Source organism: Paroedura picta, chromosome 9 (assembly GCF_049243985.1).
Source record: "Paroedura picta isolate Pp20150507F chromosome 9, Ppicta_v3.0, whole genome shotgun sequence".
NCBI lineage: Eukaryota > Metazoa > Chordata > Lepidosauria > Squamata > Gekkonidae > Paroedura > Paroedura picta.
In genome coordinates, this window is record NC_135377.1 from 64,784,729 (window position 1) to 64,801,360 (window position 16,632).

Sequence of the window (16,632 nt, forward strand, 5' to 3'; positions counted from 1 at the left end):
CTCCTGACCAGGCGCTCCTGTTTCCTAGGTGGGGACTTGCAGGGTTCCCTTGGTGGGTGGTCGCGCGCGCCCCTCCCTTCCTCCCTCTTCCAGTGAGAAACCAGCAGGCTTGAGGGCCGGAGGAGGGGAGGTCGGGCCTGCCTTGCCTTCGGGTGGGGGGGGGGGGGGGCGGGAAGGAGGCGTTTGGCTCTCGCAGGCTGGCTTCTTCCGAAAGGCGCCGGGATGCTATAAATAGGCGAGGGAGGCGAGGGCCGCTTCCGGGGCCGGATCAATACGGCCTCTTTCTCTCGCACCCCCCTCCCCCCGTCATCCCGGCGGCTTTCTGAATAATGGAAGAGAAGCAGCCGGCTCCGCTCCGGGAGCTTCCTTGGCAGCCGCTGGCACTGGCCGCCCCCCTCCCCCGACAACGGTGCGACCCCTTTTCATCGCTCCGTGAAGTTGTCCTGCAAGCGAGATTGCCGCGTCTCGTCGTGGCCGTCTGTGGGAGACAAGATTGCGGGGGGAGGGCTTCGGAAAGAGCGGCGCTTCCCTTCCAAACGGGCCCTTGGCCCCGTGGCTTCAGAGCCTCCTCTCAGAGACGCCGACGGTCAATTCCAGCGGCCGCTGACAATTCCCCGCCCCCCCCCCCCCCCCCCGCATCAGACCACCGGGGAGTAGGCTCTGCGCCTTCGAGGATTGGTCAGGCCCGGCGCAAGGCAAAGCTTGCACGAAAGGCGCCCGAATGGAGCCGGGGTCGGAAGGCTGGTCCCGTGGGGCCGACTCTTGCCCTCCCCGCAGATGCTGAAATCATGCTCCCCCCGGCAGGGGTATTGACCAGGCGGGCAGGCAAACCAGGGGGAGGAGCGACTAGACTTCTTCCCCAGATGCTGGGAAGCGCCTGGCCTCCCCTGGCCCCTGCCTCTCTCCCCACCGGCTCCCAACCTGGGAACGTTTCTTTGAAGGGAGGCGGACTTTCCGCCCCTGGGGCCAGCGCCATGCCCCATGGGAACCCAGAGGAAGAAAGCTCCGGAGCTTGAGGCTGGCATCGGGACAGAGTCAGGTGGTCCAGAAACGTCCTTGGGCCCAGCGAGGGAACCACGCTGACTTACGTCAGATCAGCCGAATATTCTGCTCTGATTGGCTAATGCATTTTCAAGGCCCCTTTGTAGCCAAACAGCATTCCTGTGCCAAACAGCACTCCGCACAGGTTGGCTAATCCACTTTCAATGTGCTTTTACAGATGGATTTTCCCCATGCAAAATCTACATGGAAAGTGAATTATCCGACCTCTGTGGAATGGAAAATCTACGTCTAAACTGCATTAAAAGTGCATTATTTAAGGGGTGCAGAAGGGCATACTTCGGAGCAGCCGAATAGCATCGTGTTTGTTTCCCTGCAAAGATGCGCCGTCAGCTTTACCTGCCTAGCTCCTTTCAACCCAACCCCCCAACCAAAGCCCTCGGCTCTCAGCAAGACTGAATTGGGGCCTCCTCGTTTTGCATGGGACCGAGTCTGCAGCAGTCCAAGCCCTGCTGCTGGGCCCTCCGGTGCCCATCTCTGGCCTCACCAGCCTCAGTGGGGAAAGAAACCCTTCTGTCTCAGCCTCCCTTCTCCGCACCGAGCCCCAGTCCTCGGCCGAATGATTTGTGACCTCGCTTAAACCCCCTGTGGATCAATTCACATTTATTTATTTCAAATAAAATAAAACGACATCCTCTTTTCAAACAATAAGTTTTATTTTATACTTTTTTCTATACTTCGTAGCAAATCTTTTATAATTTTTTTTTGCTGAATCGCTTTATAATAAACTTTCTTAAATTACATATTTTTTTTCTTCTCTCTCTTTTTTTAAATCAAGGCTCTTTTTTTATACTTCCCCCTCCCCCAAAACCTTTACACGGTGTGTTTTATTTTAATGTCTAGGTTTTTCCCCCCCCTCTTTTCCAACGTTAACATAGACCCCACCCCACCCCACCCCCGCCCTCCCCATCCCCTTTGTGATCGACACAGTTGGAAAATCCAATATCTTCCGGTAATGGCGGGACCCCTCGGACGAGAGAAAGAAGGCGGGGCGTTGGAAAAGAAAGAAAGAAAGAAAGAAAGAAAGAAAGAAAGAAAGAAAGAAAGAAAGAAAGAAAGAAAGAAAGAAAGAAAGAAAGAAAGAAAGAAAGAAAGAAACTTGTAAAGATGCCTTGACGGTCAAGTAAAGCTCAACTCTCAGCAAACATAGCAGCATTCATGAAGTCCTTCGTGTTCCGAAATCTCCTCTTCCCAATCCCCCTTCTTGGGGGCTTGGGTTCTGCCTCTGTCTCACACAGGCCCCCACAGCCCCCTTCTTGGGGGAGATGGTCACCTCTTTGTCGTGGAATGAGCAGGGACAAAAAACCTTTGAAAAGAATCCTAGGAAAGGCGATGATCGTTTGGGAGTGGTTTCCCCGACTCCGGCGCTCCTTGGACGCAGATGGCTGAGCTCCCGTCCGGGGCCTCCCTCCGCCCCCACTCCCCCCCCAAACCCCCCGTTCATGTCCATGCCTGGGCTCCACCCATATTCTTCCCGGCGACGTCCCCTCCCCAGAAGGGCCTCTCTTTTGTGGCCGCCAGGTGTGTTATTAATAGTAATTATTAGCCATTATTAGTAGTATTATTACCTATTAATGCTTGTTATTAGTATTCGGTGGTGGCTCGAAGCCGTTCCTGAGATTCCTTTGCGCACAAAAAAGAGGGCTCCGGCGGACCTCGGGCCTGGAGAGGAGAGACGAGTAAAGCTGACGGAGGTCCGGTTCTGGCTCACCGTTTGGTACCATTTTGGCAAATTCATTCAAGAGCACGACGGAAGGAGAGGGTGGGGGAGGGGGAGAGGGAGAGGGAGGGGAGGGAGGGGAGGCGGGGAGCGCCCTCTCGGACCCCTTCCTTCCCCGGTCCGGTCCTTCCTCGAGGGGCGCTGGGATTTCGACAGCAACATCCGCGGCAGCCCCCGGCCCAATGCGAGCGGACGGCGACGTGGCCTCTAGAAATCCAGGTGGTGGCCCGAGGGCGGCGGCGTGGGGGGCGACGGGGCGTGGGGATCGGGCTCCCCGCTGCGGCCTAGAAGGAGAACCAGGTGGCCAGGGCGGCCGAGAGGGCCAGCAGCAGCAGCGGGAAGGCCGAGGCCAGCGACGATGAGGAGGGCGCGTTGGACTTGCCGCACAGGACGAACAGGTTGCCTTCGTAGTCGAGCTTTTTGGATTTCTCTTTCAGTTTCTCCCAGACATCCGCCACCCCGTCCTGGCAATCCGTGAGGGCGGTGAGGGTGCAGGCGTGGAAGTCGTCCCAGTACCTGCGCCGACCGGAGAAGAGGAGGAGGAGAAGAGACGCGCAAGTGAGCAGGAGTGGCCGCAGCGCCCACCACGCCCCGCCCGATCAACAGTTATTAGCAACCCAGGCTTGAAGCCCACCTTCCTTAACTTTTTCACCATTGAGACCACCCTGAAACATTCTTCAGGCTTCAAGAAACCCCAGAAGTGTCACCATCCTGCAGAATATGGTTGGGAAGCATAGCTGTGTCCACGCCCACTCAGGGCCCCTCCCCTTCCAACCCCTCCAAGCCGTTTTGAGGGGGGGGGAGCAGGTCAAGATGACTATATATTGGAGGTTGGACTAGATGACCTTATGGCTCTTCCCAAACTCTGTGATTCCATGAAGAGCACAAAAGTGGTGAATTCTAGGTTTTTAAAACATCATTTAATAGTAAGGCCATGAAATGGCCTAGTCAAAAACGTTGCCAGAGTAAATGTCACATTTTAGGCCATGTTGACTAGTGACTTAGCTACACTGTCTTGCTTTGCAGCAGGTCTCTGGGTTTTTTTAAACCAGAAAAGCATTTTGCATGTGCCTAAAGCTGGTTGGGCTAAAGCCATCGGAGGCACTGCTGCTCCAGGCTCTGGCAGCGTTTCTCCCCTCCCCACTCAGTTGTGATTCCTCAGCCACCAGGAAAAAAAGGACTCTGCACATGCTCCAAGGCACTTCAGCATGGTCTCCTTCATCCCTAGGCTGTGCTTTGACATCCCTAACAAATCCAGAGGGTCAAGAGGAGATGCCCCAGGGAATCAGACTCTAAAGGAACCCGCATGCCTTCTTTTCTCCCTAGCTGCCCACAGCTGAACCCAGACCATGGGAGGAAGAGTACAGGTCCCTGAGCACTTTAGGGAGAAGCCCAGACCACCTGGCCAAGAAATGGGCTTTCAGCCTCAGCATTTTCAACTTGAAGGGGGGGGGATAAAGGAATGATAGGTAGAAACATAGAACTGGAAGTAACTCCAAAGGTCATCTAGTCCAACCCCCTGCACCGTGCAGGAAATTCACAAGGACCTGTCCCTCAATACCTCCAGTTATCCCCTGCCCAGTGCACAGAGGAAGGCAGAAAAAACTCCAGGATTCCAGAGCCAATTTGACCTGGAGGAAAAGTCCTTCCTAACCCCAATGTGGCCCTGAGTGTTGCCCTGGGCATGGAGCATGGGTCCATCCCTTCCTACCCTCCCTTTCACCATCTGCCTACACTCAGAGCCAGCCCTAGCATCAGCATGGCTGTCAGGGGGCCATCAAGTGAAGAACCCCTCAAGAAGGAGATCCCAGGAGACCCCCTGAGGAACCCCTCTTTCCTGAGGGGAGCCCTTCCTGGTGGAGCCAAAAACACCTCATTGCGAGTACAGTTTGTTCAGAACTACCATGAAATGCCGTAGTCACAAATGTTACAAGGGCAAGAGTCACATTTGGGGCAGTGTTGGCCAATAATAAAACCTAATAACACAGTTGCTTGCTGTATAGCAGGTCTCCAGGTTTTTTGAACTCCGAAGACACTGCACATACTCTGGCTAAGGCGGGGGGGGCAGTGAAATGGGTTTCTAGAAAGGCCGGTAGAGGGGAACCTACACAAAGAACCAAACCACAGTGTAGGCATCTCTTGGACCACAGGCATCCCCCCCCCCAGTTTCCTCCTGTTTTGTCTTTTGAAACATGGTGAAACTCCATTAATGTCAAACTCTGTGAAAAAAACTTCCCCAAAGGGGCACAATTAAATCAGTCCAGTGGCACCTTTAAGACCAACAAAGATTTATTCAAGGCGTGAGCTTTCGAGTGCAAGCACCCCCAAAGGGGGAAGAAGAAGGGCCAGCTCTGCAGCTCAACAGATGCTGCCATCAATTGCCAGTTTGATGGGAAGCAGGCCAACCAGCCCCTCCCCTGGAGAGCAAAAGGAGTGCTGGGAAGAATCTCCAGGGGGCAAAGTTGGGGGGGGGGTCTCTATTCCCTCGCTGCTCCAGGGCTCTAGGGGGAGGTCCTTTGGGAATGGGCAACAGGGTGCAATCAGCTCTCTGCCGGACCTACCCCACATGGTTGTTGTGAAGACAAAAGACAGGGGAGGAGAGCAGAGGTTGAACCAGCATGCAGGCCTCTCCCATAAGAGGCTGTGTGGATGTGGAACCCGCCCCTTGAGGGGGGGGGGAGGTCTGCTGGCTGGCATTTCCGGGGGGGGGCAAGTAGAGGTTGCTGCCCCTTGGGTTCTTAAACTGGATGCTACCTCCCGCGGGCACAACTGGCCAGGGGGCAGCTCCGCCTGATCCACATCCTGGTAAAATAAACAAACAAACAAACAAACAAGCTCACAGGCAACTAGATCTCTAATCTCTCCGCTTGAACTGAATGCCCTGGGAGGGAGAGGCCTGCGTGACAGCGAAGGGCGCTTCAACGCTGTCCTTGGTATCTATTCCCCATCACTCAGTCTGAGTCATTAATATCGAGAGACCCGTATGGAGAGACTGGCCGCACCGGGGGACGCGAAGCAGACGGGGAGAAACCGCCGCGCGAGAGAGAAAGGCGCCGTCTGCTCAGAGCGCGTCAAAGCCAGCCTGCCTTCCACTCATGCTAGGGGTGGGGTGGGGGTTTCCCCCGGACGGGGCGCAGGAGAAGCCCCCTTTTCGAGCTCGGCTGTCGTAATATCTTTGCAGGATGCCCCCCGGCTGCCCACAACAATCCCGTGCCATCAGCAAGCTTATTCACATTTCGGGCTGCGCCGTTGCGACAGGCTTCCGTTCAAGTGACCTCCTCTGGGCGTCTCCCTTCCCTTGACCAGAATGGACGTCTCCGGCAGGGCGCTACGGGGAAGCTGCCGCTAAGCCACAGTGGACCCCTGGCAGGTCACTCTGGTTCGTGAAAAGCAGCGGATTCGAACCCAGAACTGCCTTGGCTGCAAGACCGACTAGCGCCTCTCACCAGCCCCATACTGGGACGGGGCCCACAGGGAGGAGCAAGAGTCAAGCTTTGTTCGGTCTGTTTGGGCGGCCTTCCCAGGTGGTGGTGGGAATTATTAAATGGTCACAGTCAGGTATTCTGCGATTTGAGATTTTCTTGGGAACTGCAGCGGATGCTTGCATTTCCAAGCAACACTGTCTTCGGGAGCTGAGCTTGTGTGATTTGTTCATTGCAATGTCCAAGTATTTCTTGAGACTTCTAGACACTGCTCCAAGGACTCCATTGACGACTGGCATTGTGTTAACCTTCTTCTCCCAGAGGTGCTCTAACTCTCTTGGTAGGTCTTGGTATTTGTGATATTCTCTTGTCCTTTCTGTTCTAGTCTGCCGTTTCCTGGGATTGTAGTGTCAATCATCCAAACCCTAGTTCTCACCCCACCCCACCCCCCGTACAACTATGATATCAGGGGTGTTTTTCTTTGCATTCAGAAGTCCCGAAGAATCCTTGCTTCATTATTCTCCACGATCTTGTTTGGTTTGTGCTCCCATTAATTTCCCGCTGGTGGTAAGCAAAGACCCCAGTGCAACATGGCTGCAACTTTACGGTGACCTTTTTATAGGCAGTCTGAGCAATCTTCCTGCAGACCATGTGGTCGACTGCTTCATCTTTGGTCTTTCAAATTGACATTGGCTGCTATCGCTGGTCTTCTGAGTCTTGGATTTCCTTTTCTTCGCCTTCTTATATCATTGTAAAGGTTTTCACATTTCATGTAAACTGCCTCCAGAGCCTGTATGCATTTTGTTCCCAAGAATAAAGGCATCGGCGGGTATTTGTGAGACATCCAGTCCTCAAAGGCATCCGTTTAGGGCTTAATCCAGAATGCATCGTTTTGATATCCCGGGAAATAGGAGTCGCTAACGTGCCCCCTTTGCCCCCCTGGCTTGTGGCAACCAAGCCAAAAGACTTCCCAGCGCGCGATCCGGCGGTCCGGCTGCTGTTGGGTCGTTGAATCCCCGCGGAGTCTTAATAGGAGCCGCTCGCCCCTTCCTTTCCTGCGTGCGGCGTGCACCGGATCCAGTCTCCTTCCCGGGTGACGGGCGCTCCTCCTTCCTCCGCCTCGGAAACGCCTTGCCTCGAACGCCGAGCTGCTTTCCAGCGGAGAGTGACAGCTGCCACTCCAGGCAGACGGCGCTCCGAAACCGGGCCGGCCTCCACCTCGTTGCTCCCCCGGTCGCCTGTCCCCGCCCCCCGATCCGCCTAGCCGCCCCCCCCCACCCCGCCTTTGCCCCTGGAGGGGCTCAGCTGCAATGTGCTTAGCAGGCCTGGCGGAGTCCTGATTTTGCGAGTCCCAACTGCGCCCTGGCCGCGGAGTCCGACGCCGGCTCCGTTTGCAACCAATGGCACGAAGCGGAGCGGATCGGGCGCGAAGGGCCGGGTGGGGGCGCCTCGCCGGCTACCCTAATTGCGGCTCCCCAAGGACGAATCGATCTCGGCCGGCTCCTCGCCCAGGTGCGTCCCCAGCGCCGCCAGAATCCAGAATCGACCACGGTAGACTCCCTCCGATCCCCCACCCCCACCCCCACCATACCAGCAGACCACGGCCCAGTAGCTCACCACCAATGCGTGCGCCTGAGCGCCCCCCCCCCCCCCAGGCAGACATTTTCTGGACAAGGAAATGTCTAACAACGGAGGTGGCTAATAGAAGGGGGGTGGGAAGGGGGGAAAGCGTCTCTAAGCTCTGCGGCCGCTCGTTCCTTTTTAGGGGCGTAGGGAATGGCTCGCCTCTCCAGGAAGGTTTCTCCCCCGCCCATTCCCTCCCCACTACCGTGCCGTGTCGCTGCCGAAATCGCTTGGCATTCGGCAGAGATCTTTCAGCCAAGCTCCCATTAAAGGGACCGTAGCGGAGTCGAGCGCCTTCAAGATCAGCCGCAGGAAAGAGAGCGAAGCCTTTGAGGGGCGGGAGGGCGGGCGGGGGCACTGGGAATACAAGAGGTCTCTCATTCCCGTTGGCTGCCGAGGTCAACAGCTACACTCCGCCTTTGTGCCAGAGTCCTATTGGGTCGCATCGCCGCGGTTTGGAAGGCCTTGGGCTGGAAGCGAATGGATTGAACAGTCAAGTGTCAGACTCTCCCTCATATCTGCCCCGTTTTCATCCTGCTCTATGAGCCACGCGAGGCTACGCTGTTGGGGACCCAAAGGGATCCGCGCGCCCGAATCTCCCATACCTTTGCAGAGGGGTTGTCCCTTTCAACCAAAGGCTCGCAAGCAAATCAGAGCCCAAATGGGAGCCCCAATCCTCAACAGATTTTCAGTCTGACGCTAGGCCGGCCAATCCAAAAGATCAAGAGTCCTTCAGTGGGATCTGTTGGCTTCCCAAGAAGCGTCCTGCCACCTGGGCGATTTACAAAGACATCCAGACATGTGAAGTTGAACGAGGCAAAGTCAGGGGCACTGGCACCCCCACCTCCCTAGAGTCTCCTGGGACTGGCAGGTGCTCTCTGGTATCTCTGAGAGACGGGAAAGGGTCTTTTTCGTCTTAGCCTTCAACTGGGTTGACCCCGAGACCTCCTGCCAGTGCACCAAGCTTGCACTGCACAAAGCTTGCAGTGCACCAAGCTTTCCCTTAGAGCCAGGGGCCCTCTGGCTGACTTCCAAACCAGACCACAGTTTTGGGAATAAATCTTCCCCTGGGATTTCCTTCCGAATTATCCGCAAGGATTAAGCTGTAGATCCATTTCTCTACATAAACGCACCATTCCAACTGGGCTATCCAGCTGAATTACCCTTACCTGGATGGCCCAGACTCGCCCAATCCGGTCAGCCCTCAGATTCTGAGTAGGGTTGACCCTGGTTAGTGTTTGGATGGGAGACCACCAAGGAAATCCATGCAGAGGCAGGCAGGCAATGGCAAAAACACACAACTCGGCTCCTTCTACGGGTCAGCCACAAAACAGTCGCCGCTTGAAGTCACTTTCCCCCATCAGCATTAAACTTGCACTCGTACAAAAAAAATTGATCTGAAAGTGAATCCATCCGATCGTTTTCAGCCAGCTTTGCCTCCTGGTTTGATCACAGCTCTTGACTCCGGGAAGCACCAACCGGACCGGTACCCATCCTGTTTGCACAATCCGCTTACAACCAAGCCCTTCCGTTTGGTCGGGTTGCACCGTGAGCCGTCCTTCCAGAAAGCCGCACCAATTCTTCTATCTCTTTAAGGAAAACACCACGAGGACATTCACCCCCAGCTTTTCCGGGGCCAATCCGATTCAACCTGTTTATTGCTTGCAGGACCACACCAATCTCCTCATTTGAAATGCAGATTTAAAAAAAATTATTATTCATGGTTTCATTTGTAAAATAGAAAGCGTCCTGAAAGGCATCAGATTGGGATAAATTCCAGCCTTATAGGGCAACAACTCTTTTCAAAAAGACAGTCCGAACGTAAGAATACAAATCTATTAACATGACTGAAATGCAATCTAATATTTGACATTAGACAGTCTCTGTACAACACCTGACCAGGACTGCAATTGCAGCTGTGAGTTATTTCACAGCAACATTTTTAAAGGCATTACTGAAAATCTCCTTTGACTCATCTTGGATACTAGTTTCCTTTCCCTACTGCTTTCAATGTGCTGTTGGCAAAACAAGACAAATCCAGTTTTTTTTGGGGGGGGGGACACTTCTTAACAAACTAGGAAGCCAAAGCAACGGAGAAAAGGGCCACCATAGAGCCTACCTGATGCCTCATCTCAAGCATCAAGCTTGATGTGAAAGATAATCCCGTTTCTGCCAAGGCTGGTGGAAAATGAATTTCAAACTCCATAGTAGGACATGCTTTGTCAATGCGCCCAGCCGATTAATTGAAACGAGTTCTTTAAAATTGCACCAGGATATCCCACAATACCGGAAATAACCTCACAAAGTCACAGAGACAATCAACCTCAAAAGCACCTATAATGAAGCCAGTTCAATATCAGAGTTTTTGCCTTTCATTTCAACAGAATTTCAGGACCACCTGGAATGGTTCTCATTATTAGAACAAAAGAGCCACTAAGAATGGGAACGGGAGGAGAAAAGCAAGCATTCCTTACAACAGAAACCCAAAGAAATACAACAGAAATACAACAGAAATACAACAGAAATACAAAAGAAAGACAGTAGATTTGCAGCGGGGAGTTGATATGTCACCCCGCCGAAGAAATTATGGATGGGAACTTCGGTACATGCATCCTGTGGTTATGCTTAGTTTAGTGTGTGAGCCGGTGCCTGGGTGGAGTGGAAGGAAGCCCTGTGGGATGGATAACTACTATGGGGGGAGGGGAGAGGCTGGTTCGTTGGGTTTACAAAACAGCAGTGTGTTGGCATGCCTGCTTTACAAATCACCACCAACACCACCACCACTATCTAGGCAGGCGATAAAGAAACGGGAAGGGCCCTAGGAAAGCAAGAGAAGTCCACCTACCGGCAGATGGTTTCCAGGTTTCTCTTGTCGTCCAGGTCTTGCTGGTAGCCGGCAATGTTATTGCCCATCTTGAGCACACAGTTCGAGAAGCCCTCAAAGACCGCATCGCACTTGCCCGCCGCTCGGACTGCCTGCACCAGGTATGCTGGGGAAGAGATCAGCACCACGTCAGCTGGACAGCTCCGAGCAAGGTAAACCGCGCGCCGTGGCCCAGCCCTGCCTTTGACCTGAGAAAACGGCGCCGGCCATCCGGACACCTACACACACACACACACACACACCCCTCGCCTACGCACTCACAAACACACAAGCCCGCCGGCGCACAGCCACGAAACCTGCCACAGGGACTGGGTCTGGATCCCTTGGTATCCGAAAGGTCACTTGGCGTTGAAGTGGGCGGGATACCCTTTTGGGAAGGGAACCAACGTGTCTGAGCGACTGTTTTCTCCCCTTGTGGCCTCCATACATGAATAACAAACAACACAATAATCCTATCAGTGAGCCTTTCGAGTTTCCTTCGAGTTCATACTTTATCTGGGACATATTACTTGAAATTCACAACGTTTTTTGAACGTCGTTGCTTTAAAAAAGATCTTTAGAAAACAATACCAACAAAATGCAACTTCTAAGAATATTCATTCATTTCAGCACCCCGTTAGTTATTCAGCCACATTATTTCTAGAAGGGGATGAAATTCAGAAGGGGATGAAGACGGGGGCGGGACGGCGGGGGTTGGAGAGGGACGACCATAAACCACCATTTAAGGAACATCTTTAAATGTGGATCCTAGGTCCGTAGAGCAAGATGAGGGGGAAAGGCCGACGTGGGAGAGATAAAATCTTCTTTTCTAGCATTGGTTTCCTGCAGCCAGGCTCTGTTCTCACACACCCCGCACAGCAACAAGGGAATTGTATTTGAAATGGGCTCCCAAAGACCCGCCTACTTTTTGAAATCGGTTATCTTCAATGCAATGCAATGCTCTTGAAGAGGGGCCGGGTAGTTAGATTCATGCAAATCCACACTAAAAGGAGAATCTCAACTGCGGCCGCAGTGCTCGAGGCATGCCCCCTTTCTTTTGGTCCCTCCCCCCTCCTCGAGGATGTATCCCCCTTTCACAGTTCTTCCACTGGAGTGAAGACAAAAGAACACACACACACCTCATTTTAATATCTACCCGACTCCCCCTCCCCCCTAGCTTCGGTGCCGCCGTTTCCATCCCCCAGACCCATCCTCCGCTCGGCTTCGCCGCTCTCCTTCTCCCGCTTTTTTGCACCGAAAGCAATACCCCTCTGCAAGGCTCTGCCAGGCAGGCGGTAACCAGACGCCCTTCTGGCGCCCCTTGGGAAGGCAGGGTGGTGATGTTGTCTCGGGGGTGGGGTGGGGGGAGGCAACTCGCATAAGATGTCAAAGGGACCCCCCCCCCAATTTTCTTTTCGCATGATGTGTGATGAAACGTTCCTTCTGCCCTTCCCTACAGTCGTGGGGGGCGGCTATCTTGTGCACACCCCAAAACTCAATGGCAAAACACCTTTTGCTCTCCGTGGCTCTGTTGAGCCGATCTTTCGCCTCGCGCTTTGTGTGCGTGCGCACGCGAGGCGAGAGAGCGCGAGAGGGAGGGGGAAGGGGGAGATTTTGACATTTTTGCTAGGAATGGGTCAATTGATTGCAAGATCTAACACACGCGTGCGCGTACACAAACACACACACATACACACACACACACACACAAGACAGCAAACCAAACCCCCGTCGCTCTGGCTTCCCTCTGTCCAGGGAGGGCGCCGGAGATGAATGCAGCATACGGGGAATTTATCCCTATCAATCCCGCAGCAAATGAAAGGGGATTAGTGACTTGTTGGTTTAATTGATCACTGGCTGGATCCCGAGCAAGCTGTTGGGGCCGGCGTCTCCGGCGCAGCGGCTGCGGTCGAGCCAGAAGATCCAGGCTCCGGGAAAAGCGGGGGGGGGGGGGAAGTGGCAATGGGAAGAGGCACCCCCCTGCCCGCCCGCCCAGGAGGTCTTCTACGGCGACGCTGTGGCGGGCTGGGAGGCTGTGTACGTGCGCGGTGCGCTTGAACAGCTCGGATCCCATTAGGAAGGCTGCGGAAGACGCCTCCCGCGCCCTTTCAGCGCCACTGGCTCGGATTCAGGAACCTCCTCCCTCTCTCCGTCCCGTCCCCCGCCCCCCACAATCCCACTCCCCGGCACGTCCCAACACGCAGAGGCTGCGGAGGTTCGCCTAGGATCCGGAAAGAGCCCGCAACCACGGCCAGGCCGGGCCAGCCGCCCGCGAGAAGAGAGAGGCGGGTCTCTGCCAACAGGGATCGCCTCGCCCAGCCTCGTCGTTCCAGGCGGCCCGGCGGGGTCCGGGAGAGGCCTCTGGGCCGAGGGAACTCGCCCCCCTCCCCCGCAACGACACACTTTGGTGCAAAGCGACGGGAGGGGGGCGATGGCGAGGCTCAGAGCCGGGCGAAGCAGCCCCACCTGTTCCAGGTGACCTGGCCCTGGCGGCCTGGGACGGAGGGAGGCCGGCCCGCGCCTGGAGCTTGCGCCCCACATCAGGTCGGGCTGGCCGCGCTGGGGCCGGGCAGGAGCGCCTTCCCCGAGGCCTCTTTCGGCCTCCGCCTCTCCTCCCCGTCCGCCAGCCCGCCTGGAAAGGTGACGAAACCTCATTCACAACTGCGCGCGCGCACACACACACACACGTATATACACGTGATTGTGTCTCTGTGTGCGCTTGTTCATACATCTCTCCCCCTCCCAGCCCTTTCCCTTCATCTAGTCCTATCTAGGTCTGAGCTCCCCCCACCCCAGTCCCCCAAGCTTTCCATCTTTCTCTCTCCAAACATTTGCTGCTACGGGGAAAGGGGTTTTTCTCTCCTGCCCCTGCAACCTTGTCTCTCCCCTCCACACACACACACACACACACACACATTCAAAGGTCACCGAATTCGGACCGACTCCAACCACGGGGCCCCGAGGCGTTGGTGCAAGGAGGCGCATACATTTGGGAACACGTGCACGCAGGAGCTCGGCGCTGCGCTCCCCGTTGCTTCCCAGCCCAGTGACCGAGCCCTGGCCAGAGGAGACGGGGAAAGCAGAGCCCTGCAGCGGCGGCCGAACCTCGTCGCCCCACACCAGCACCGGCCGGAATACAGGGGAGCCAGACAACCTGGAAACCCAAGGGCCTGATCAAGTCCAATCTTTGCAGGGATTTAGATAGATAGATAGATAGATAGATAGATAGATAGATAGATAGATAGATAGATAGATAGATAGATAGATAGATAGATAGATAGATAGATAGATAGATAGATAGATGGGGATGAAAGGATGGACGGCCAGATGGCTAGATAAATGATAGACAGTGCCTTAATATTCTTAATTCTTAATATTCTTAATTCACAAGCTGTTGGTTCGCAAGCAGGCACAAAAGGAAGCGTGCAATTGGCCAATAATTCTACGGCATAAATGCTCGGGTGCCGCATTTCCCACCAAAACAAACCCAACCAGACAGGCAAGGCGACGCCGTTTCGGACATGTCCATGTCAGAAAACCTCCCCTAAAAACAAATAAATCCCAACAGCTTCAAAGAGAGGAGGCAGAGACGTCGGAAAGGCGGGGTGGGGGGCGGGGGGCGAAAGAACGGCTTCCCCACATTGCAGTGCAGCGCTGCGATCCGTTTTAGCCCGTCCTCCCCGGTGCCCCCCGGATCGCCGCGCTTTGATCTCCCGAATTATTCGTTCGAATAACCGAGGAGGCCGTTGAACGCCGGCATTTCTCCCCCCCCCCCGCTTCCCAAACACTGCGGAGATCGACTGGAGGCAGCAAAGCTTAGGGGGGGGGGGAAGAATTCCGGGAGCGAAATATTTGGGGCACGAAGCCTCGGGAAGGAGGCACCCCCGAAGGGCGCTTCAAATCTTACACGAAGGGAGAAAAGTATTCACGCCGCCGATTTCCCCCTTTCGGACCCCACCGGCGATAGATACGCTCGCGCTCAATGCAGAGGCCAAAGTGGCGTTAACTCCGAAGGCGCTTCTTGCCTCGGGCATCTTTCCCACTGGCCCTGAACAAAATCCCGACTCTCCCAATCCCCCAACCATCCGGGCTGAAGGAAACCTGGGCTAATTTGAGCTCTGCCCAGGCCCTGAACAAAAAAGGTCAAAGCCTGTCTGTACAGGTCTTGCACGGACAGAAGCCGAACCTTTCGCCTCCGAGCCTCCCGATCCCGCCATCTCGGCGCCTTTTGAACACCACGCAAAGATTCCTTTATGCAACTATCGCCGCCGGGACAGAAACTTTCCTCCGGCAGATCAGCCTCCCGGATCGAGGAAGCCGATCGTCTTGCACATCTCCCCTCCTTCTTCCCCTCCTCCTCCTTTCTCTCTTTCTCTCTCCCCCCAGCCCCCCAATTCTGGACTCTGTTCTCTGTAGGGAGGGGGGGGGGATGCATTTCGCTCGGGACAAATCGGATGGGATGCGCTCCGCAAAGATGCTCTCTTTTTTGGGGGTGCGCGCGCGGCTCTCCGTCTTTGGGCGGCGAGGGCGAGAGAAGGCGCGCGGCTCTGCAGTTCGGGGAGGCACCCTTTCCGAAATCGAGGGGCGTGGGAGGGGGGCAGAGAGAAATCCTCCCCATCAGTCCACCAAGAAATAAATGACCGGTTCTCTGTCAAAGTCCACGGAATCGCGAGCCGGAGCCGGGATCTCCTGGCCTCCGCCAACGCCTCTCGTCCGAAAGCAATTCTTCTTCTTTTCCTTGGGGGTGGGGAAGGGAGCATGCAGAATTGGGGGTTTTGGTGCATTCCGTCCGCCCCCCCCCCGGCCCTCCTCGGAAGGTCTCGGTGGGTCTCCTTACCTAGCTGCACAGCGAGGACCAGCGACAGATATCTGCCGTTCAGCGGAAGTCCCATCCTCCAGTGAGTGCCACCATTTGCGAGGTGCGGCGCTTCCTGGGGTCTCTCTCGCTCTCTCCTCCGGGGCGGGCTCCCCCCTCCGTGGCCGGCTCAAAGGGGGGCTGGGGGGGACGCGGGGGGCAGCTGCAAGACAGGCATGGCCTCCCGGTGCCGACCGAGGCGCCGAGACTTTGGGGACGCCGAGCCGGGCGGGGTGGGTTGGGGGGGTGTGGGTTGGGGGGGGGGGCGCACGACGGCCGGAGAAGAAGGCGAAGCTCCAGCCACGGGGCCGCCCGAGCGAGAGAAGGCGAGGGGCGAGGGAAGCGCAGGGACTGGCTCGCTCCACTCGGAGGGGGCGGAGGAAGGACGGCCCCACGCCCACCGCCAGCCCTGACGTGGGGGATGACACGGAGCCGGCCCTTTTTCGCGGGTGTGCGCCGGTGCGCACCTTGGACGGCTGGCTGGCAGGCAGGCAGGCAGCGGGGAGGCAGCCCTTCTCGGCCGCCCCGTCGGCCGCTGCCTCCCTTGCTCGCCCCCGAGGCCGAGGGGAGCCTCTCCCGGTAGCACCCTTGGGCGGATACCCACCTCCCACCCATCCAGCCGGCCCGCCGGCCGCTTCATCCCAGGCAACTCGACGCCCAGTTCCCGCGCAGCCCTATAGGGGCGCCTCTCCTCGCTCCCTCCCCGGCCAGGCGGGCCCGGACTAGGAGGTCCACGGCCGCCGCCCAGCCCCCCCCCTCCGCGCGGGTCACAAAGCAACAGGCCGGGGTCGAGGGACGGGGCTCGGCTCGGCTGCAAAGGGATCCCGGAGAGACCCCCGTAGGCCAGCCAGCCCCGCGGTCCGGTCGCAGGCAACACCCGCCTGGGAGTTTGGAAGAAGGTGCCCTACCGCACTCATATAGGCCTCCATATGCCCATGCAGCCCGTAGCCGGATGGAAAGATAGATACTATATCTATCCCCACCCGCCCATATTATTCTGTTGAATGTAAATGTTGTGATGATGTCAAAGTGGCCCTTGGAGATGCGAGAGAGAGAGAGAGAGAGAGAGAGAGAGAGAGAGAGAGAGAGA

General features: G+C 56.1%; 1 protein-coding gene across 1 annotated transcript; it reads right to left on the minus strand.

Moving 5' to 3' along the window:
- Positions 1 to 1,974: 1,974 nt before the first annotated feature.
- NRN1 (neuritin 1) lies at positions 1,975 to 15,855 on the minus strand. Its single transcript, XM_077353120.1, has 3 exons — positions 15,525 to 15,855; positions 10,670 to 10,814; positions 1,975 to 3,295 (listed from the first exon to the last, which is right to left on the minus strand). The coding sequence occupies exons 1-3, from the start codon at positions 15,577 to 15,579 to the stop codon at positions 3,064 to 3,066; spliced, it is 432 nt and encodes a 143-aa protein (XP_077209235.1). The 5' UTR covers positions 15,580 to 15,855; the 3' UTR covers positions 1,975 to 3,063.
- Positions 15,856 to 16,632: the final 777 nt, after the last annotated feature.

Excerpts from the sequence above, each read along its gene's own strand:
- NRN1 (XM_077353120.1), bottom strand. The coding sequence starts at position 15,579 with ATGGGACTTCCGCTGAACGGCAGATATCTGTCGCTGGTCCTCGCTGTG. Across the intron at positions 10,815-15,524 it reads GGTCCTCGCTGTGCAGCTAG|CATACCTGGTGCAGGCAGTC; the intron begins GTAAGGAGACCC and ends TCTCTTCCCCAG. Across the intron at positions 3,296-10,669 it reads AACCTGGAAACCATCTGCCG|GTACTGGGACGACTTCCACG; the intron begins GTAGGTGGACTT and ends CGGTCGGCGCAG.